Source organism: Phaenicophaeus curvirostris, chromosome 27 (genome assembly GCF_032191515.1).
Source record: "Phaenicophaeus curvirostris isolate KB17595 chromosome 27, BPBGC_Pcur_1.0, whole genome shotgun sequence".
Taxonomy (NCBI): Eukaryota; Metazoa; Chordata; class Aves; order Cuculiformes; family Cuculidae; genus Phaenicophaeus; species Phaenicophaeus curvirostris.
Genome location: NC_091418.1, coordinates 5,025,795 through 5,049,097, shown reverse-complemented (window position 1 = coordinate 5,049,097; position 23,303 = coordinate 5,025,795). Strand labels below are relative to the sequence as shown.

At 45.2% G+C, this 23,303-nt stretch overlaps 1 protein-coding gene across 2 annotated transcripts in view; it reads right to left on the bottom strand.

Annotated features, from left to right (window-relative positions):
* ANTXR1 (ANTXR cell adhesion molecule 1) overlaps window positions 1-23,303 on the bottom strand; it is a 108,127-nt gene that overhangs the window by 28,296 nt on the left and 56,528 nt on the right. For both annotated transcript variants that reach the window (XM_069877731.1, XM_069877730.1), the window contains 2 exons: window positions 19,445-19,540; window positions 8,294-8,335 (listed from right to left, as the gene is read on the bottom strand). In XM_069877731.1, the coding sequence (XP_069733832.1) occupies window positions 8,294-8,335; window positions 19,445-19,540 (138 nt within the window). The remainder of the gene's footprint in view (window positions 1-8,293; window positions 8,336-19,444; window positions 19,541-23,303) is intronic.

The following is a 23,303-nucleotide window of genomic DNA, read 5'->3' as shown; positions in this document are numbered from 1 at the left end:
AGGGAACCACACCGATGTGGATGCCTGGCACAGAGAGGAGTGGTTTTTGAGATGAGCTGGCCAAGTGTATTAGGATGGAAAAGTCTAATGGAAAAGGTATCAGAATGGAATTAGCCCTCATAATTAACTCCTGCCTCTGCTGGGGAGGTTGCCCATGGAAGCCCATGTGACTCCAGTGATTTTCCTGGGCTTAAACCAGCAGAAAGTCAGGCCTCGTGTGAAAAGTGAGACTTAAATCCTTTATTTAAGTTCTAGTGAGTATATTCTATATATTCCATAAGCTTTGTTGCACTGTAGAACAACCCCATACGTGCTCTGACCGGTATGGTGCCTTTCCCTTTAATTCCTACAGCTCAGGCTGTGAACTGGCAAAGCAGAAAAGCAGAGTTAATAAAAAACGTGAAGTATTTCCTGTGAGAAGTGTAGAGAGAAATGAAAAAATGGTTCCTCTCTTTTTTCTTTCTTTAATTTTTCACAGGTATTTGGCAGAACTCCAAAACTTAGGAGCTTTCCAAAACTGGGAAAGCCAAAAATACTTTGAAATTTAACTCCTCAATAAAAAAACTGAAAAAAAATGGGGGGCTGGGGGCATCCAAGACAAACTGTTCTTTTCATGTTAATCAAAAACATTTCTGTTTTTCAAAAAACACACAAATTATCTGCAAATTTTGTCCTGATGTAAAGGAAAAGTGAACAATTGAGTCTTAAAGACAAGGTTCTTCTCCTTCAGAGCTGCTTGCTTGGAGCTGCTGGGGCTTCTTGCTGCAACCTAAGAACTTAATATCTCTGCATGAAGTTTTCCATGAGGACTTCTTAAAAAAAATTGGAATCAAAGCCATCTAAATATTTTCCTTCAGCAATTCTCTTTCTCTCTCTTCAGTTCAGCACAGACTGGACTTCTCACAACAGGAAATACCAAGGTTTAGGAAATCTTCCCCACAAGCTCCTAAAAGCCCTGCGAGTCACTTCAGTCTGAGACAAGAGTTTTTCTGCCAGATCAACAACAGCAACAGCACCAAAGGACAACAGTGGACACTTGAAAAACAAAGAAGTCACAAGCTTCCTTCAGGATGAGTCTGTTTACATGTTTTGAAGGGCATGGGAGGTTTTGCAATACAAGCAAAAATATCCCCACCAGTGGTGTCCTACACACTTGGCAAACGTACTCCTGACACATGTGAGGAGGTAAAAAGGAAATCAACTGGAAACCTGGGGGTCAGGGGAAGGAGGCAGCAGGAAAATGAGAAGGAACAGGCATGCAGTCCCCACATCCAGCTTCCTAACTCACTGCCCCATTCAGAAGATCTGAGCCAATAAAACAGGGCTGAATTCTCACATCCTGGCTCAGCGTTGTCCATATTTTTCTACACTGAGCTACAATGAGGTTTTTTGCCTGAGGAAGAACTGCGTAAGGAGCCTCAGCTCTGCCCCAGCAGCAGGATGAAAAACAGTGCCGGAAAATTCAAGTGCATTTAAGGATGCTAGAAATTGACTGTACAAACCTGGCATCTTTCCACCCCCAAAATCTGCTTTAGATGGAGCTAGAGTTTCTTTTTTCAAAAATAAGAAGAAGCAGGACAGAGCTACATTTCACAGTCAGAGATCCAGACTGTTAACTGCGGGATTTCAGAAAACAAAGATCTGTGTTTATCACAATCCATGCTGAGCTCTGTAAGCTTTGACCCTGACCCGAGGGAACCTCATCTGTGGGTAACACAAGGATAATGCAGGCTACTCTAGGGACATCTGAACCACTCAGGGTAAGAATTCAAACCAAATTTGGCCAGATATAAAAAAAGTTTGGACAACTTACCCCTTTCCCCACCCTTATAATTATTTTCACAGTTGTCTCTGCAATGCTTGAATTTTGTTAGACTTGAGCATTTATGAGGAGCTCTGCCTGCACAAAGCACTGTGAGACCCAGGACAATCGTTCCTCTCAGTAAGAGATGTTATCATCGGATTTTACAGCTGACGAAACATGGAGGTGGATACGCTGTCCTCAAGGCTTCTGGCTGCTTTTCCTCCCAGTGCCGGGCTCATTCCCAAATTCTCTACAACTCTCTGAAAGGAGGTTGTGGAGAGGAGGGAGCTGGGCTCTTCTCCCAAGGGACAGGGGACAGGACGAGAGGGAATGGCCTCAAGCTCCACCAGGGGAGGGTCAGGCTGGACATTAGGAAAGAATATTTCAGGGAAAGGGTCATTGGGCAGTGGCTGCCCAGGGAGGGGGTTGAGTCCCCTTCCCTGGAGGGGTTTAAGGGACGGGTGGATGAGGTGCTGAGGGACATGGGTTAGTGATTGATGGGAATGGTTGGACTCGATGATCCGGTGGGTCTCTTCCAACCTGGTGATTCTATGATTCTATGATTTTATGAAGTTGCACAGCCACCTCACAGAGGCATCGTTACACCTCGAGGACACCTCACTCAGTTCTCAAGAAATGTTTCCTCCCTGCTGTGTCAGGTTTTGCTCATTACACAATGCTCTGCAGAAACTCTGCACGATCTTTGGCATCCCTGAGCAGTTTTGCAAGAACATCGCTTTGGTTTTTCTCATGTCTGCCTGTCACTGGCCCAAACCTGCAAACTGTTGTCAGAAAGGGCTTGCAGGCCACAAGAGCATCTAAGAGATGTTCAACGGGTGCTTTACTAAAGCTCTCGGCTCTCATGAGGCACATATATCCTTATCCTTGAGGCACAAATGCTCAGTAAACAACCTACAAAGATGATCTAAGAGCTGGAGCACCACCTAGAGAAGAGAAGGCTCTGAGGAGACCTTAGAGAGACATTCCAGTACCTGAAGGGGCTCCAAAAAAGCTGGAGAGGGACTCTTTACAAAGGCTTGTGGTGACAGGATGAGGGGCAATGGGGATAAACTGGAGAGGGGCAGATTTAGACTGGGCTTAAGGAGGAATTTCTTCACAATGAGGTTGTGGAGGCCCTGGAACAGGTTGCCCAGAGCAGTGGTGGCTGCCCCATCCCTGGAGGGGTTCAAGGCCAGGTTGGATGGGGCTTGGAGCCCCTGATCCAGCAGGAGGTGTCCCTGCCCATGGCAGGGGGTGGAACTAGATGATCCTTAAGGTCCCTTCCAACCCAAACTATGCCATGATTTGTTGGTCTTACTGATCACAGATTCTCCTGGTTTGTTTATGGCACAGATTCCTAAAGGCCCTCCCTGGAGTTAAAGCATCCAAGTGCAAAGCCCTGCGTTTGCACAGTTTGAGAGAACCCCAGTTTTGATGAAGATGAGGAAGAAAGGATGTTGTGTTATTCCCACTCTCTAGCTCAGCCATTGCACTACAGAAAGATGAAATAAGGTCTTATAAGGTCAAGGGAATTAACACTGGTGCTCCCATTGCAACTGTGATGTGATTAAACCCACCTTTCACAGCCTCGACATTGAGCTGGCTGTGCTGGGCATGCCTAGGTACTTCACATTAAATTTGGCCATAAAACCCCACACCTTCATGGTTTAGTGCCTACACCTCATCTGTTGCCAATAACATCCTAAAGCTTTTTCTCTTAAAGGCCTGTCTCTCAAAAGATTCCTTTTCTCCTTGTCCTGTATTTCCACAATTCACTGTAAAAGGGGAGTAAAGGGAAAGGAAAAGAGCTGGCATTCCACTGTGACCTGGCTTTATTTCAGGAATAACAGAATACATTTCCTGCCTTGGTGTCTGCAAAAAAATTCCTATCAGATCCTTTCTCTGGTGCTTCTTTTCCTCTCTTTCCAGCAGTAAGAGAGAGGAAAACAATTCGGAAAAAGATGAATAAACACCAATAACTGAAGGTGAAAGCAGCTCCTTCCAGATGAATCCCTACTGGCCTTTCTCATGAATGTTCAGTTGAGGGAGAAAGAGATTAGTTCACAAAATCAAAGTGGTTGAAGCTGAACAGAAGGCTTAACAATAGCTGTTGTGCAGTGACTTGAGTTCCTCCTTCTCACGCCGGCCTCCCATGACAGTGAGTTACCTTCAGCATCTCACGACTGTGCTGCTGAACGGTGTTTTCTCTCCAGGACTTCCCTGTGTGTGTTTGATTTGGTGGATGTGGGTGAGATGACAAGTGATATAAGAATTATCCAATTATGGGCTGGCTGGTGGCTTGGCTCTGGTGCCACGCTGGGGGTGACTGTGGGTGATAAAGCAGCGTGGGGAAAAATGGGTCTGAGTGACGACGAAAGGGCACAATCTGGTCATCTAGTAGATCTCCTTGCCTGGTTTTGCCAGATTTCAGTGAACGTTTTGTCCCTGAATCCCTTCCGTGGGTGAAAGTGCTGCCGTGACAGAATATAAAGATACAGCAGCCTATTTTAGCATTTTCTGGCCTCTGTTTTCAGGGCAAGGAAACATTGAGAAGAGTGTGGGACTCTCAGGGACACTTTGGAGGGCTCCAGTTCATTCACTCCAGGACTGCAGCCAGGGTCTGACCTTCTGTGGGGCTGACTAGCACCACACCTCTGGCCTGGGTCAGGTAGCGAGGAGGAAATTGTTGAATGCTCCAGAGCCCTGTAGGATGGGGTTTTTTTTTTGATGTAGAAAATGGGTTGATGCAGTGAGAACCAGCTTCAGGCTCATAGCAACATTCTGGTCTGAGTTGAGTAAGAGTTGTTCCAATGAGCCCAGCCTGAAGGTGGCACTTGTGTCTTCCTTCCACAAGGCTAAAAGTCTTTCTCTCCTCTGGAGGCAGAAGAACAGTAGTTTTGGTCCACTATCAATGACTAATCAGAGGCCAGAGAGGTGCTCACTGGCTCCTTAAGGCATTCACCTCTTCCGACTGGTATTAACTCGGTCTTTCCTGGCTGTAAGTAAAACCATCTGTCCTTCATCTGGGCTTAACCTCCTCCCGTACCTTGCATGGTCTGAGGAGCACAGCGACAAACTGATGACATTTGCAAGTTCTGAATGAATTAATTGGACGTTTCTAGCCAATAATGATTTCCTTCACCAACACCAAGCATGTCTCCAATGTGTCTCAGAAGGCCTTTAAAGTACAGTTCAATAAAACCTTTGGCGGGTCTAACAGCAGCGCTACTTTCCTTCATTGTCACAGTCTAATGCATTCTCCTTGCAGCACAGACATGTGGGCCTCAGCTCCCAAATATGCTGATGCAAGAATTCCTCTTGTCTTTTTTTTTGCCAAGATTTTTGGGAGGAGAAGAAGAAGAAAAAAAAATCTTACTGTAACTGTAATGCTGCTGCTTAAGGGATTAGCGCTTTTTCAGGCTGGAGAAGAGCAGTTGCTGGGCTTTCTGTGAGGGAGAAAGCTATCTGCAACACAAGAAACACTGGATTGCAGAAAACTGACTCCATCTCTATTTGTTTTGAGCAAAGTAGAAAATCTGGACTGCTCATCCTTCTGTGAAAGCATCCCAGTCCTGCCAATCCCATTCTGTGACCAGGCTCTACAAGAGTAAGCAGGACCAGTTGAATGCATCTTTCCAGAGCTTCTGCTCTTCTTCCACTAGTGAGAAGCTCTTCTGTCTGGGACCAAACGCATAGAACAAGGCACAGCTTCAAGCCTAACTAATTTTTAAGCACTGCTCCCATGCTATAAATTTCTAAATCAGTACAGACTATATTTTCCTTTTTAAGACACCTTTGGCTGCTATTTGTGTAAGATGTCTACAGGATAATTAAGCACTGAGCTTAGAGGATGTGCTCTGGTGGAAAATGCAATTGAAATTATACCAGCAGGCTAGTCCCTACAATGTTGGCTCATCGTTGTAACCAAAGCCCTCCACCTCAGGATCCCAAAATAGTAAAACCAAATCATGTTTGCTCCATGTTCCCCCCCAGGACCAGACCAGGGTGGTTTAAAATAAAAGGAGACTGGAGAATACGTTGCTGTGGAACAGGCAGGTGAATGAGGGATCTTACATCCAAAATGCTACACAGACCATTCCTCTCTGTCAGATTCAGGGCCAAAAGAAGATATAACATTTCCAGAAATCACTTTACACCAGCTTAACTAAACTTAACCTGAGGCAACCATAACTGGTCTGCTGCAGCTATTTTGCAGCAACTGTTTTTACAGCATGTACTGGTTTGATAAGAAGCTTCCTTATATGTGAAGTACGCCTCCCCTCTCAGCACAGGGATGTAATTTCCCCTTCCAGCCCTTGGCCAGTAAGCCAGCATTCCAGAATGATGTATTTTAATTAATTTCAGCAATCGAGACCCTTGGCTTGGAGGTGTGCGTGGTGCAGAACAGAGCATGTTTGATTTTAGGGTAATATTTTCCTTTTCATTCAGAGGACAGAAGTGAATAAAGTTCATGCAGCCTGAAGAGAAATGTCTACTTAGGAAAACAGGCCAGATGCCCACACGTAGAGGCACAGGGAGCCCTGGATCCAAAGGCAAATCTCCCTTTGGTCCAGGAATGTCCAGATTTGCAGTTTTGCTTCAGGCTTGTTTTGAAGGGTACGAGTGCCACCAAGACAGAAGTTCTAGTACTGGTCTTTGACTCCAGCTGCCCTTAACTATTTCTCCATGCTCAGTGCAAGCAGAAGCGAGGCTGGATTCCACCTCAGAAGTGTTGCAGACAACTGAGCTTTAAGAGTGCTGGTCTGCATGGGCACAGAGCACACTCACTGGGCCAGGCTGCACGGAGACCACAGAGAGGATCATTTCAGAAAGCTTTTTCCACTTGCAAGCTGAAGCAGGCAATGAATTTGTCCCCAGATGCAAAAAGCAACTTACCAACCAAATCACTCTGAGCACAGATCTAAGCCTTCTCTTACACGCATGGGTAAGAGGAACTGATCCAAACCCCAGTGAAGTCAATGGAAAAAACTCCCATTGATATCAACACACCCTGAGCACAGCCCAGTGACTTTTCAATGAAACCCCATGTGCAAAACAGTTAAAGCAAAGAAGAGACTCCTGGTGTGCTGAAAGCAGAATATAGAAAAAGGCAGAAGAAAAATTGGGTGTGTTTCTGGACAGAGTCAGCTAATTAAGTAATGGTGACATAGCTTTAAATCATTTGTCGCTAAATCCATGCAAATAGTGTAAGCACAATTAAGATGAAGATTTTAAGATTGCTTTACTATTTCTCTCCATTAAGATTTCCCTGGCTGGTGCAGGAGGTGGTTGAGTCACCTTCCCTGGAGGTGTTTAAGGGACAGGTGGACGTCTCCGTGCTGAGGGACATGGTTTAGTGTTTGATAGCAATGGTTGGACTGGATGATCCAATGGGTCTTTTCCAACCTGGTGATTCTATGATGTCACGACAGTTTTGCAACTGCTCAGGATCTGGCCCGCTGTCTTCAGACCCATTGCAAAGACTGTGGGCTGCCTTCACTTGCTGCAGTCCAAGAGCTCAGCATCGGGAGCTGCTGCTTAGCGGCCAGAAGTGGTTATATTATGCTAAACCATCAAAATCGTTACTGTGCCATTCCAGGAAGGCAGCTAAGCATATGTTTAGAATCATAGAATCACCAGGTTGGAAAAGACCCACTGGATCATTGAGTCCAACCATTCCCATCAATCACTAAACCATGTCCCTCAGTGCATCGTCCACCCGTCCCTTAAACCCCTCCAGGGAAGGGGACTCAACCCCCTCCCTGGGCAGCCTCGGACAGTGCCCAATGACCCTTTCCCTGAAAATTTTTTTCCTAATGTCCAGCCTGAACCTCCCCTGAGCTTGAGGCCATTCTCTCTCATCCTGTCCCCTGTCCCGTGGGAGAAGAGCCCAGCTCCCTCCTCTCCACAACCTCCTCTCAGGGAGTTGCAGAGAGCAATGATCCTCAGCCTCCTCTTCTCCAGGCTGAGCACCCCCAGCTCTCTCAGACGCTCCTCGCAATCCTTGTTCTCCAGCCCCTTCCCCAGCTTCGTTGCTCTTCTCTGGACTCGCTCCAGAGCCTCAACATCCTTCTTGTGGTAAGGGGCCAGAACTGAACACAGGATTCAAGGATCATACACTTAGGGCTTGTCCTTTTTGTGAATCACACCTTAACTGTATAGTGTTGTTCTGTCCAAGTGGAAGCATTGTCTGCCTCTGTCCTCCTTTCCTACCATCTCCATGGAAGTACCATATGCATAGATCTACAGTCACTCTTTAATAAACAAACACCACATCTCTAATTCTGCAGAAAATAAAATGAGCAGAGTGAAACACACATGGCAGTCATCAGCTAAAAAGACCCTAATTTAGTTAAACCACTACTGGCTTTAAGGCTACAGAGCTGAGCACATAGGTTTAATCGGTCCACAGAGTTACAACCGCTTGTCAAGAGATGAATAAAATCTTGTCCTACTCATTGAGGAAATCAGGTTGTCATTGTTACTCACCTCACTGTCTTCTGCAGGAGGTGGGGGCGGCTCTTTGATGATCTGGAAGGATCAAAGAGAAACAGAACAGTGAATGCATACTTTGTTCTTCAGCACAATTCAAATGCCTCTAAGAAAAAGCCAAACAAGAAAACAGTGAGATATTGTGAACACCTCTGAACTTAGTGACAGCACTGCGTGATCACAGGGTGCAACAGGAGGTGTCCCAAAGCCCTGCCATCTCAACAGTTCCTAATTAAATATTACTCGTTACGGAGTCATAAGTCATATCTCTGATTCTCCAGCCTCCTCATCCCAGTAGAAACCATAGTCAGCACTAGCTCAAAGCACCAGACAGCAGCCCCTGTTCCATCTGAACACCCATGCTAAAAGGAGAATCTCCTTTCTCTGGCCACTGCACATGTGTACATGTCTTGCCTCAAATAATTCACAGTTTGAGCAAAGACTGGAAAGCAACCCCAAGGTGAAATAAAATGCCCTGCAGATACAGCAAAGCAGCAATAAACCCCCAGTCTCTGTCTCCCAGGCCTGTATTTCATTCCAGAAGCCTGTGCCACCTCATTCTCTCATGGAAAATGCTTTTCACATTATCAGGCTAATATAACTCACTCTTGTAAACTTTTTAAAAAAAATATATAAATACATATACATTTGAGGCCGTCCCAGAGCTTCTAATAAAGCAAGCAGGGTGAGGTTTTAGACTGGTCCAGGATATTCTCCATAGAAACAATTTAAGTTTATGTGGGCGTGAAGCTATTATTTCATGCAAAAAGTTTGCATCTCGGGCTCGGCAAGCAGTTGGCTCTTCTCACAGCCCTCTACTCCAAGAGCAACAGAGGGCCTTCCAAGGGGAAAGCGGTTGCCTACAAGCACATCAAACATCTCTCACTTGCACGAGATGCACCCCAATACCCATCCAATGCAGTCAACAGCCTCAACCCAGCCAGTCACATCAAGGCCATTGCCCCAGGGATGGGTTTTCTCCAGGAGATTTAAGTGCATCAGGATGAGGAAAGTCTTTCTTTACACACCAGGCTATGAATCAGACGCTGTCAGGGTGCTGAGCACCTGTGGAGATATCACTGAGTGCCCTCAGCTCCTCTGTGGTCTGAGTATTAGAGGCATTGGCTGCCTGGGCATGGGGTACGGATGGCTAGGTTTGAAAATTACCCTTAACAAAAAAAATCACGGTCCCAAACAATAACAACTTGCCTGTTTAAATGCAGGAAGGGGAAATGACAATCACATTAAAGGCCCCAAAGATATAAATATTTACAACAATTCCTCTCACTCGTGTTTTTCCTGCTCTGATGAGCTCACTGTTTTTATTTTTCTCTACAAACCTCGAGTCATGCAATGTGGCCCTTAATGAAGAGCATGTGCCTCTGGCTAGGGAGGAGATGGGGCTGGCTCCGTCCTTTGCATCTCAGCCCCAAGCACTGCTGGTTGTAGAACTCTGCACTTACCTGTTCCTGGGCAGCAGGGCTTTTTTTTTTCAGTGGCTTAAGAGCCCTTGGGGATTCCCCATAAAAGAATTTTCACGCTTTAGGAATCCAAATTGAATTTTTGCTTACATGCATGGAAGCACAAAACACATGTGGAAGCGTGAAATGACATTTGAGAAGCCTGGTAGGTGCACTGGCTGCCCTGCTCACAACATTGCTCATTCTGGTGCAGCAGAATCATGGGTCAGGCTGTGGATGTAAAACATCCAGAGGAGCTCCAGAGCACCCAGAGGAACTCCATCTGACCAGCAGAGCTGGTGAATATCTGAGAGAGCATCTATCTCCTGTCTACCATGCGACTTCTAGCTTGTTCTTGCAGCTCTGGGGATACCAGCTCTTTCCCTGATGCAAAGCAAGCGATGAAAAGTGGATGAAAAGCTGTCTGCATCAGAATATTACTCTGTGGGAACATGGGTATCAGTAAGGTTCGCTCAAAGTGCTGTTCCTTCATTTAAGATGGAAACAGCATAATCTCTTCTATAGCTCTGGACAACACTGACACAGTGTGTACAAAGCACCAAAATATTAGAATCATGGAATGGTTTGGATTGAAAGGGACATTAAAACCTATTCAGTTCCAGCCTCCCTGCTCCAAGCCCCTTCCAACCTGGCCTTGAACACCTCCAGGGATGGGGCAGCCACCCCTGCTCTGGGCACCCTGTTCCAGCATCTCACCACCTTCATAGTGAAGAAATTCCTCCTCACGTCCAGTCTAAATCTGCCCATCTCCAGTTTACACCCATTGCTCCTCATCCTACAAGCCTTTGTAAACAGTCCTTCCTCAGCTTTCTTGTAGCCCCTTCAAGTACTCGAAGGTCACTCTAAGGTCTCCTCGGAACCTTCTCTTCTCCAAACTGAACAACCCCAACCCTCTTAGCCTGTCCTCATAGCAGAGATGCTCCAGCCCTTGGATCATCTTCGTGGCCTCCTCTGGACCCGTTCCAATAATTCCATGTCTTTCTTATGTTGGGGATTTCAGAACTGGTCACAGGACTCCGGGTGGAGTATCACAAGAGCAGGGTAGAGGGCAAGAATGACCTCCCTTGACCTGTGGACCACAATACAGTTGGCACAGAAGACTCCTCTAACCATGTTTTCAGATACATTTTGGTCAGTGTGAGAGGGGACACTTGTCAACAGACCTACTTTTAAACCAAACTCATTAATCCAAAGCCTTTGGATGCTGAGAAATTTCAGGTATCTGGTCCAAAAGACACCTGCTGGAAGTGGCCTTATTCCTTCCTCTAACATTATTCGTGGAACATGATGGGTTTCAGTGGAGTTTCTTGCATTTGCATTGGCATGAAACACCAGGACAATCTGTCCAACATATTTGGTCCAGCTAAGCATTCAAACACAACTTCTCAGCCAGTATCACTAGAAACTGGAGGTTACAGACTTGGAAATGGAGAGATGGCTGTGTTTTTCATGCATTTGCATTCCTTTTCATAACATCTGCACACCCATACATGCAAACTGAATGATTTCTATAAACAGATCAAGTTTTTTCTATCACTGTCCAAAGGAAAAAAACCCAGATTCCTTCCCTTTTAAAATACTTTGCTAAGAAAAACTGAACACCCCATAAATTAGCAACATCGTAGATTGGTCAGTCTGGACAAGTCTAGAGATAGGGAGAGTTCAGTCTTCTCTGCTTTTGAGGCTGTATGAACTTTCAAAGTTCAGGCTTTACAAAAACTACATTTTCTGTCTCACTGCCCAGATCTGGAAAGGGTTTTGGTCCACAAAAAGTAGAAATCTTTTGGATTCTTATAGTTACAGCTGCATATGCACAAGACCCACATTCTGGGGTACTGGAGGCAGTGAAGCAAAAGGGATCTTTGTGCCTTCCCATACAAGTGAGCAAAGCAAAGGACATGGATAACAGATTCCAAGAGCTGAAAGGCAGTGCTTGACACCTGCTCCTTTTGCACAAATAGAAACAATTACTCAAATGCAAGAAAGAAAATGCCATTGCAGGGAAGCCAGTGAGGACACAGCCCACACTGGCACAGAAAGCTCGAGTCCACCACGTTCTGCTCTGGGCTGCACCTCTCCTCCCTCTGCCTCGCCAGATGACACACATGGACCTGCTGGACACAATCAGCTGGGAGCACGCGTGGCCAAACAAAACGCTTAAATGCTTAGGCTAGTTTAGCTTGGCAAGGCTGCAGTGTTTGTTCATGTGCGCTGCAACTGTTTTGATAACCCCAAACCATTCCTGCTATTGCTGCTGCAACCGTATCTCCTGTCCCTATTTGCTCAGCAGGTGAGGAAGACCTGAGAGTTTCTACATCACCATCATGCTATAAAAACCTTACAATGTGGTCTTTTGTTTCAAGCAGTAAAAGCCTGTGGGATGGAGAGGTGGCCATTGGCTTTTCTTGGCAGAGGGAAGAACCTTGAGAGGAGTTGCCAGCCTTTTCTACACACTTAACTGTGAAAATTCAGGACAGTAAGGTAATTCTTTGCCTTTATGTTGCCTTTCTTCACAGATCTCCACCTCCATGTGACTTACACGTCTCTGCTAGCTGACCCTGATGTCAGAGATGCATGGAGACACAGCTCTTTCTGAAGCATTACCCAGTGTAAACACACAGGAATGCTCTTAGACACCTCCTAGACATTTTAAAGCATTAGAAAGGTCTGAGTTCCTGTTGCCCTGAAATTTCTGTAGCCATTCAGGCATTAGAGACCACAGGTTCAGTCCAAATTCTGCATATTCCAGGAATGTGTCTAAGATGTTTTCCATCTTGGGTGACCTGAAAGCTTCACCAGTTTACAGTGTCCAGCAAGCACAGCCTTGGTAAACGTCCCTGGAGTTTTAGATCATTAATAGGGGCAATATGTTTCTTGTCAGTGAAGTGTATCTGCATTAAGATGAAGCAGATCATAATTTAAAATGAGGGCTACATGAGAAAACAGTGCAAAATCAGAAATAAAGAGCTTTGCCTCTAATTCAGACTAAAATTTGGGAAGGGAGCATGCAGTTAACTGAACAGATTTTTTTGTCCTTTTTTACCTTCACTTTTCTGGAAAGTGCAGAATAGGTATTTCTGCTGCCCTGACAAGCAGGGCTTTTACAGCATTAACTGTGACCCATCTGATCCATCTTTTTTTTCCCCCCATTACACATTCATGATTTTGACCTCCTCTAAGCCCTGTGACAGTTTCGTACTTTAGTTATGAATTGAGTGAAGGAACATTTCCTTTCTTTTTGTTTCACATCAACCACGTCTTCTAAGTGCCCACTAAATCCTCAGAGATTCATAGAATCATAGAATCACCAAGTTGGAAAAGACCCACTGGAGCATTGAGCCCAACCATGAATTTGGTCTACCCTTCAAAGTTTCTAACACAAGCAGAGCCTGTCCCTATTTCTTTATCTGCAACACAATATATTCTTCTTCCCAGACATATAAGCAAGAGGAAATGAAGTCTGATAGGAAAGCCAACTCATGCTTTTGAGTTATCCTCTCTTGTCAGCCTGGAAGCAGATCCAGGAATCTCACTTCTAACTCATTAAAACTAGAAGACAAGGTTGTCTCACACCTAAGACTTCAAGCTGATGCATGCAAACCACATAGACTACGGATCATAGCATCTATCAAACCTATCCACTCGTGAAAGACACACCATGGATGGAAGAAAAGCCCTCTGTTTAATTAACTTTGGAACAATTTGCAATGGAGAGAGGCTGACACGCAGTCCTCCAGGGAATGACAAAAATGTGGCATCTGCAAAGGTCACTCCTTTTCCTCGGCCACTGCGCTCACACCGATAACCAAGGCCAGAATAAGTGGGGTTTGCTCCAAGCGCCTGACCCACTTTTCTTGGGAGATGATGTAAATGAAATTCATTTTCTAGAGTAAAAGGAAACATCACAGCTACTTTCAGCTCCATGCAGGAGCCCTTGCTCTCACTCCCCAACTGCTAGTGAGTTGCCTGGTTCTGTGAAATGATGTCCTAAAGTTGTTTCTCCATGGCAGGGCTGAGCCAACTTTCTTTGGTAGAGGGGAGGGGTGGCCAGGTTAAAAATAATTTTTTATTGAGTTAATTACTTCCCATGCAGGACTGGGGCAAAGAACAACAGTGCCTCTGCTGCATTAAAGTATCTGCTGTGGTCTGGAACAAAGGGTGCTGAAGCTGGTCAAGATAAATATAATTGGCCTTTGGATCTGGCCTTAAAGAAATACATTAGCAAGTGAAATGGTTTGTCAAACAGGCATCTCATCTACAGGTAGGTGGGTACCTTCCTAAGTTTTAGAGGGCAATGCACTCTCCAAAAAGGGAAATCTATGAAGATTTTTCTGTTTGAGCACTCCAGAAATGATAGATACTTCGGAGAATTTGGCTTTGGCTTTTTGGTAATGACACATCAAAGCAGCACATTAAAGCACTCTAGCTCAGTGCCTGGCACACACGCTGTTCTACTAGCCCACTTCTCTGTCTGGGCTGCTGAAGAGCTGACGGTATTAGCCCAGGTAAAAGGTTTCCGCTATGCTGTTCTCAGGATTCCTGCTAGCCTGATAAAGACAGCCAGTTATTGAGCATTATATCCATGCCACAATACACGCTGATCTGACTGACAGGAGGCTGAGAGGAGCAACGAACTGCTGTGGGCACTCTGGGTGATGAATCCCTATCCTCCCGCTGCTCTTTGTGCAGAGCAAGTGCAAAGTCAGGCTCTGTTATTTATACTACTTTAAACCTACAACAACAGCGCTACCTCCAAACGTTTTGGATTGACTGTGCTATAAACAGAGAAGCTCATTTGTGGCAGCATGGATGGATTCAGAGCTTGGACATTTCACAGCACATTAGGTTCCAATAAATGCAGTGAAATGGTACCACATTACGCAGAGTAAGTGCTTGCCTCTAGCTCAGGTCTGAATGCAGGGACAGCAGAGCCCACAAGCAATTCCTGCCTGCATGCTTCTCTCTCTCTCTCTTTCTTTCCCTCTCAATTTGTTTCAGTGTTTTCAGATTATTCATAGTCCCGTGCTCCCTTCTCCCAAAATCATCATAGCTGCAGAAAAACTGTGTCTTGTGCATATGGGACTGGGTGGGAATTGGAATACGTGGACCCTTGCAAGTTATCTTCAGGAGCCAACACACACCATGTAATTTTATAACTTCTCAGGGCTGCTGTAGAGTCTATGCATTTCCTCCCCTCCTCTTCCTCCAGTTTAGCCACGATTTTCATGTGGTTTTAATATATATTTTCTGTATTTTCTCCATCCAGCTTTTATTTTTCCAAAACTTCTGGTCAGCTGCAGCACAGACTGAGAGCCAAACAAATTGCTGGGTTCTTCCATGCTTCCTTCCAGAAAGAAGTTTTAAAGCTAAAACTGGTGTTAGATGCTTAAATACCAACACCTCATTTATATGCCAGCCACACTCCTGTATTTAAAAAAGCTGCAGTATAAAATTGAGCAGAGTGGTGTATGTATGGGCCATTAACACAGACCAGCTTCTCGTGCTCTGCCCGCTCAGGTCATGCTGCATGGATATATAAAGGAGGCAAAGAATTATGTTTACTCAAAAAGCAGCGTGGAGATGTGATGTATGAGCATGCGAGGAAATGCTTTGAGTCTCAGCATCTCAGTTGCACCAGGGAGATGTTTCCACTCATATCCCCTGTGTTTCACTCTCTGCATTGCCCAAGGCTCGGGGCAGGCTGACTGCAGCCACCACTCCAGCTATGTCAGGCTTCATCCTTCATGCCGATCTTGTTCAGGTGCAAAGCGTGGCCCAAACACTCCACTTGCCAGTTTTAAATGTCTAGGGGAGACGCTTGCCCAGCGTGGTGCTGCGTATCGGCACAGGGAAACTGTCCCAGCACAGACGAGCCTTGCAACGATTGAGTTAATTACGCCTTCACTGTACATCCAAACCACATTATCCAACTCCATCTCTAAGCCAATCTAACAATGTGCCTGCAAAATCATCCTTCAGGCAGTTTTGGAGGCTTATTATCTACTTGGCTTATGTCTATATTAAGATCTATTTGGTTTACATCAATAATAACTCGCAGCCTGCTACGTGGAACAAGTTCACCCTCGAGTACCTAAACAGCCTCTTGCACACAGAATTATACTATGATCATAGACTCATAGAATAATTTGGGTTGGAAGAGACCTTAAAGATCATCCAGTTCCAACCTCCTGCCATGGGCAGGGACACTTCCCACTGGATCAGGGCCTCCAAGCCCCATCCAACCTGGCCTTGAACCCCTCCAGGGATGGGGCAGCCACCACTGCTCTGGGAAACCTGTTCTGGTGCTTCACCACTCCCATAGTGAAGAAATTCTTCCTCATGTCCAGTCTAAATCTGCCCCTCTCCAGTTTACACCCATTGCCCCTTGTCCTGTCACCACAAGCCTTTGTAAACAGTCCCTCCCAGCTTTCTTGGAGCCCCTTCAGGAACTGGATGGTTGCTATAAGGTCTCCCTAGAGACTCCTCTTCTCAAGGCTGAACAACCCAAACTCTCTCAGCCTGTTCTCATAGTAGTGGTGCTCCAGCCCTCTGGTCATCTTTGTAGCCTCCTCTGAAACTGTTTCTTCAGCAAACTGACCGGGATCACTGGGACTTCTTCAGGTTACACTGTGTTCAGGAAAAAGAAGGAATGGGATGACAACAGCAAAACCCCTGCTAACATCAGCGAGACCAGGATCTGGCAGGCGCTGCTCTGCGGATGTGCCTTGCTTAGGAAAAGCCTTTGTATTTGCCATCGTTCTTCTAAACGATGTTGGGGAGGTCAGCTTAGCAGAATTGTCCTTCTTTGTTTCTGTTGTTGTTGAATAAACATCCTTGGAACCTCTCGAAAGGTCAGCACCTGGCTCGCACGCATTCATAATATCCCCCAAAATTTCAAGGGAAATTTTGTTTGTGCTGGTATCGGGCAGAGCAAAGACCTAATTATTGTTCCGATCCACTAAGCAACAATTGCATCTACTGTAAACTGAGTGGTAAATTCCAGACTTCATCCCAGAATACTTCTGAGACCAATAAACTTGGATTCACTTGGAAACAGCATTTCTTTATGGATGCATGCCAAGGAGATGCTGGGTTCCAGATAAATCTCCAGTGTAAGTCTATTGACTTCAGTCCATCTGCTCCAGGGATGAAGCTGGCTTGGTGTCTTTCCTGAAGAACTGCTGGATAATAATGATTCCTCTTTAATTAAAAAGCATGCCAAGAGGAATTTCAGGGTTTAGAAATGTGCTTGTCACTCAGAAACAAATTTATACTTGGTAAGGTAAAAAGGTTTTGTTTTTTTCTTTTCCCCCAGACACTTACTCAATCACCTCTGAAATGCCCTGGGCTCCGATCCACATCAGTGTCGCCGGGGCTGTCGTTTGATTACCAGCGATTATTCCTTGCCTGCCTCTCGTCTGTTGTGCAAGCCCGTTCCTCTGCCCTTAATTCACTTTGTGCTTCTGACAACACCGCATTCCTTAATGTGCTGTTACCAAACCAGTAAATAAGCCCTGCTTGGCTCTCCTTCTCCCTGCCCTCAGCTGAGCAGGCTGGGTACTGCTCTGTGATTTTGCTTTAATTGTACAGACTCCTCGGGTACGTGGTACGCAGTGAGGCATCTGATCTGCTGATCTGCTGCCAAACGCTCTGGATTGCCATCCCAGAGAGATGGAAGAGGTTCCATCCAGGGTCTGGAATGAAAGGCTGTCCAGGAGCAGAGGGATGTGTTTGACTTACATTTGGAAAATATCAGCGAGATCCTTCCTGCTTGGAAATCTCACTATGAGAGAATGTGGGAGGTAAAAGAGGAGAGAAGGTGAGGAAATGCTTTTATCTACAACAGTTTTTTTTTCAGAACAGAATTTAAATCTGGAAAATATTAAGCTTATAGTTTCTTGTGGACAAGAGCCTCCCTATCTCTGCTGCACCACTTTGCTGATCTGGACTGTATTTCTCACACTTCAAGAAGGCAGTTACGTGCCCACTCCCCTCATACCATTCCACTGCAGAAGACCCATGCTGCCCTCGCTGTGCCTAGCTCCATATTCCCTTTACTCCACAACCTGCTTCAGGTTTTTATGCCTTTTTCACTACCAGCTTCACCTTTCTCCTGTAACAGAACTTAAAATGACAGTATCACTTAGAGCCTTTCCTTGTATCACCTCAATTCTCCACCAAATCCCAGTGTAGATACCTGTACAGGACACATCTCCATTGACTTCTCTGCAGATGTTACCAACACAGAAGCTGGTCCATGTTCTCTAGGAACGTGTCACCTAGCTTAAACAGTAGCTCTGAGCAATCTACCACTCCACTAATCCTTTGTTCACCTGCAGAACTGATTGTTCTAAAAGTAAAAAAAAAAAATATTATTTCCCTCTTGATGTTCATCTCAAGACAGAGGTGCTAAACTGCTATGAAAAGAAGTGTTTTACCTCTAGCATTTCCAGCCAGAAACAGAAATCGACAACTAAGATTTTTTTCTGTGAGATATCCATCCTTGTTCTGGATAGAGAAATAGATCTCACTACAAAGACTCCCCCTCAGATGTCACTGCTCCTGTGCTGTTTGTGGCTCCAAAGCTCTCAGCACTGGATTGTAGGTTTGGTATAGCACAATGTAACTTTACAACAACGGGTAAGTGATTTAAAATCAGGAATGACAATAGTGACCCAGAAACTGTGGCCAGTTTGGGCATTTTTAAAAGAAACATTGAAACACGCAGCCAGTCACCAAAATCAGACTCCAATTCTGCTGACATTTGTACATCCCTAATTCCTGTTCTATGTTTGCAGCACAAACAAGACCCAAAGCAAGAGCAGCGCTTCACTGTATTGTGTGTTCTACAAAATCAGCCTTTGCTTTGATATTCATTGGAAAAAGCAGCCCTAGGGGATGAGCAGCAGAGATGTACAGGGGTACAACACGTCCTTGGAGACAAAGAGCAGGGTCATGTGTGAGAGAAAAGCTTGTCTCACACCCTGGGATTTCCTTCTTTCCTCCCTTGACACCTTCCTTCTCTCCAGTTTTATGCTGATTTCTCTCTGCCTTTTTTGAGCGCTGAACTCTGCTTTATCTCCACAGGGCAGCTTGTGAAAAACCATGGAGGAAATGCATTGCTCAGAGAAGCATAACCTTACTTCTACTGAAGCTGTCATTTGGGTATTTCAAAGTGCTATTCAGACATGGTGAGCTGGGAAAAGAGTTAGTCTTGCAAAAAAATTCATACGTAGAAAAGTCTTTCCCTTGTATCTGATGCAGAACAAGGATTCCAGCCTGAGATCAGCACGCCTGCTCTTCCACAGGAGCCCTCCAGCAGTGGGATACTGACACAAGGAATAGGGAATCCAGAAAAGCCATTCCTTCCTAGTAGGGCCTGGCAACTAATATGTTTCTGCAAACCATTTCTATTCTGTGACCAATAAATAAGACCAAAAGCTCCTATGAGGTCTGTTATGTTGGCGATATTCCTATTTCATGGGTATAATCCAAAGGCAGATGAAATAGAAACAAACCCCAGTGCCAGCAATTGAAGAAATGCCGTCTTGTTCGATGACCAGTCCTATGCCCTTTCTTACTGGAAAACTTTGCCTCCTCCCCACTCATTTCTTACATTCCCACAACACTGAATCGCTGTTTTGTGCGAGTGATTTCTGCCACTTACCACCGTGCAGCAAAGTGGCCAGAACCACCAGAGCAGAACCAAGGCCAGCAGGAGGAAGAGGATCAGCAAAGCAAGAGCCAAGATGGTCCCATCCGACTGGAAGAGAAACACAGAAAGCGCGTGAGCGCTGCAAACACACAACTCCCCTCTCCACACAGATCCTCTCCCGTGCACCCTGCCTGCAGGCAGGTACCTCTCGCGAGGGCCACGGCCGTTCCCCCGTTGGTTTTAGAATCATAGAAAATGATTTTCAGATGAAATGTCGTTTTCCTCCCTCCTTGTACATCCAAACGTGCCACAACTTTTCATTGTGGTTTCAGTGTTCTCCTTTCTTTGCAACTCTTCTCCCCTCTTGCAGCATACACTTGAAAGCAACGTTTAGAATTAAAGTTTACTCCAAACAGAGAACTCAAACCAAGATCCCCGTGGACCCAAGGCTCGGGTCAGCCTGCTCTTCCCAGCAGTGCTGAGTCAGGGTCATTCTGCTGTTCAAGGAGATTTGAGTATGCACATCACCATAACACAGCGGTTTTCCACAGCCAAAGCCCTTCACTCTGGAAGGTCCTTCTCTCTAGATGGGACACTTCCTCCATCTAGAAAGGCATTTGCAATTCCCTGGTTTCGATTAACAATGCAAACTGCTGCACAAGCCAGCTCAAAATGGCAATCAAAACCCAACGTACACTATTTCTTGTTGCTGAAATCTAATCCAAACCAGATGTTCTTGGCCCCCTGAGGGATACCAGCTTCTCTGTATCACTCCTCCCCAGCATCATCCCGTTCCAAGACAAGCAAGCTGGCAGCCTGACATAAGGCTGTTCAGGATGTCCTTGATTTAAGAGTAAAAAACTCCATCCAAGTGTCAAGATCAACATGCCAGATCAAGGACCCATTCAAGAGCAGACTGACCCATAGAATGAGAAAACTGGGTGCCTGCTTAAGTCATTGTAATTCAATGGCCAGATTATCTCCCATATATATCAAACCATAATGGGAAGAGCCATGGAAAAATGCAATCAGGTTGAGAGCATTTTCCAACCTCCCTTCTGGTGTAGAAGAGATTTCTGGAGAGCTTGGACCAAGACAACCTGATCTTTAACACTTGGAAACAAAAGAGAGGTGGTCCACACAGGCGAAGAATTCACCCAAGACAGCTCTGGAAATGGAACTTGGACCCAAAACAAAATAAAAGCTCATTTGAGAAGAAAGAGCTGTAAGTTTGGTGCTGCTCCTCCAGACAGACAGTGCAAAGCCACATCCATCATCTGAAAAATGGAACCTGCTGGTATTCAACGCTTTAGAAAACGCAAACCTGATTCTTTGCTGCCATGAAATTGTAGAAGTAAGGGGGGTTATGTCTGATCTGCCCCTTTGCCCCATACTGAAACAAGTACTTTGTCATTAAGAATATTTTAAACCAATTTGCAAAAATATGAAGCTAATTAAAGTGGGTTTTTAAAGCTGTTTTCTTCTGAGGATATTTTTTTTTAAAACGGAATTTATTTTTACTTTTCTCTTTTTCCCCAAGACAGTCTGTAAAGATCAGTCTCCACCACCCTACATATCAGTTTCTCTGTGGGCAACTGGTATCCTGGGCACTGCAGCAGCAAAACAGTCTGGAGGACTTTGCAGGGCTTGATTTGCCAAATCTGGCATTTCTCCCCCAGGTAACACCTCCGGCCAGCGCCGATGCTGCCTGGCAAGCCCGCAGGAATGAGCGTTCCTCTGAGATCCAAACCAGAGCAGTGCCACCCCCTCAAAAACCACCCTCGTTGGCTTAACGTCAAAATATTCCAGACAAATATGAAGTGGATTTTCTGGGCCCAGCCATAGCCACTGAGTGTAAAACTGGGACCCTTAACCAGGAACCACAACCTCATCTACTCTGCCTGCGCTGCCACTTCTCCCAGCCCGGCTTTGAGGGAACCCTGGCAAGTCAGACTAGGACAAATCATACAGACATGATATAATCATCCAAAGTGGCTGGAATTCTGTTTTTGCTTTGTTTTATCTTTATTTCACCAGTTTCTGCTAGAATTTAGCTACCATTCTCTGTAATACCTATGGTGTTGTACATCTAGAACCATGCTTTGATAGAAACTACCACTTACTCAAGCTGAAAAATAAACAAGGAGCAAACTACGCCTGCTAAAATAATTTGCAAAAGTTCCACTGACATTTTGAAATCTCCCTCCCAGCCGTATGGCTGGTTAAAAAGGGATGAAGCGTTTGTAAGGTCTGTTTTCATTCCATTATTTTTTTTTAGTAAGAATTTGGAAGAGCAAGAGAAATGCTCATGGAAACACTGAGCCATGGAATAATTCAATGAGCTGTGCTTAACACATTGAATAAAGGACGTCAATTCAGACCAAGAAAACAACTTTCATTTTAAAGACAACCCCCCAGAATTTTAACACTAAACTAGTGATTTTTCCTTAAAAGATATCTATGGAAACAAGGAATGTGTAGCCCTTAAACGCACGCAGTTACCTGAACTCAGGACTGCTTTCCCATATGGATTGTGAATCATAGAATAGAATCATAGAATTATTTGGTTGGAAAAGATCTTTGAGAACATTGAGTCCAATCATACCTGCCCTCAACTAAATCAGATCCCTGAGCACTTCATCTACCTGCCTTTTGAAACCCTCCAGGGATGGGGACTCCATCACCTCCCTGGGTCCTCATTCCAGTGCCTGAAAACCCTTTTGGCGAAGAAATTTTTCCTGATGTCTAAACTGAACCTGCCCTGGTGCAACTCGAGGTCATTTCCTTTCATCCTATAGCCTGTCACTTGGGAGAAGAAGCCAGCACCCACCTCTCTACAACCTCCTTTCAGGCAGTTGTAGACAGTGATGAGGTCTCCCCTCAGCCTCCTTTTCTCCAGGCTAAACAACTCCAGTTCTCTCAGTCACCTCTCACTAAGACTTGTTCTCCAGCCCTTTCACCAGCTCTGTTCCCCTTCTCTGGACGTTCACCAGCATCTCGATGTCCTTCTTGGTGTGAGGGGCCCAAAACTGAACCCAGAATTTGAGGTGCAGCCTCACCAATACTGAGTGTAGGGACACAATCACTTCCCTGGTCCTGCTGGTCACACTGTTTCTGATACAAGTGTGGTGCTTGTATCCATAGTGAGATCAACAGCCTAAAACTCCATTGCACCTGAATGGTTAAGAACACGACATGGGAAACATTGGCCACTTGCTTCTTGAAGAGCCAGATGATGTTTGGAGTCATTGCTTTGAAACGTCTCACTATTCTATCAAGAAAAAATAATATGAAAAAGAGCAGGCTCTTTAAATGACCTTTCCATGCTGCACATTTGACAAGTTAAAGCGTGACCACGTAGACTTTGAAACAAGTAAGCTGGTAGAGAAAGGAAGGCAGCTGTGCCTTGAAGCCTCCTTTTCCCTGCCAGAGTCCATCAAGGACAAGAAAACGCTGCAAGTATTGCGGGTAGTTGAATTACAATGGAAAACAGCTTCTGGAAGGGGTTGTAAAAGACAAAGACATCTGAAACAGGACATGTCAGAGGCATTTCCTCATACACAGGGGTGTTGGTGTGTATATGTATGGGGGTGTATATATACATGCTTTCATTCAGAAGTTACTATTGAGCGGTTACGGACTGTGAGAATGTGAGAATCATAGAATCATAGAATAACCAGGTTGGAAGAGACCCACCGGATCATTGAGTTCAACCATTCCTATCAAACACTAAGCCATTCTCCTTAGCATCTCATCCACCCGTGCCTTAAACCCCTCCAGGGAAGGTGACTCAACCACCTCCCTGGGCAGCCTCTGCCAGTGCCCAATGACCCTTTCTGTAAAGAATTTTTTCCTAAAAAAAGCCAGACTG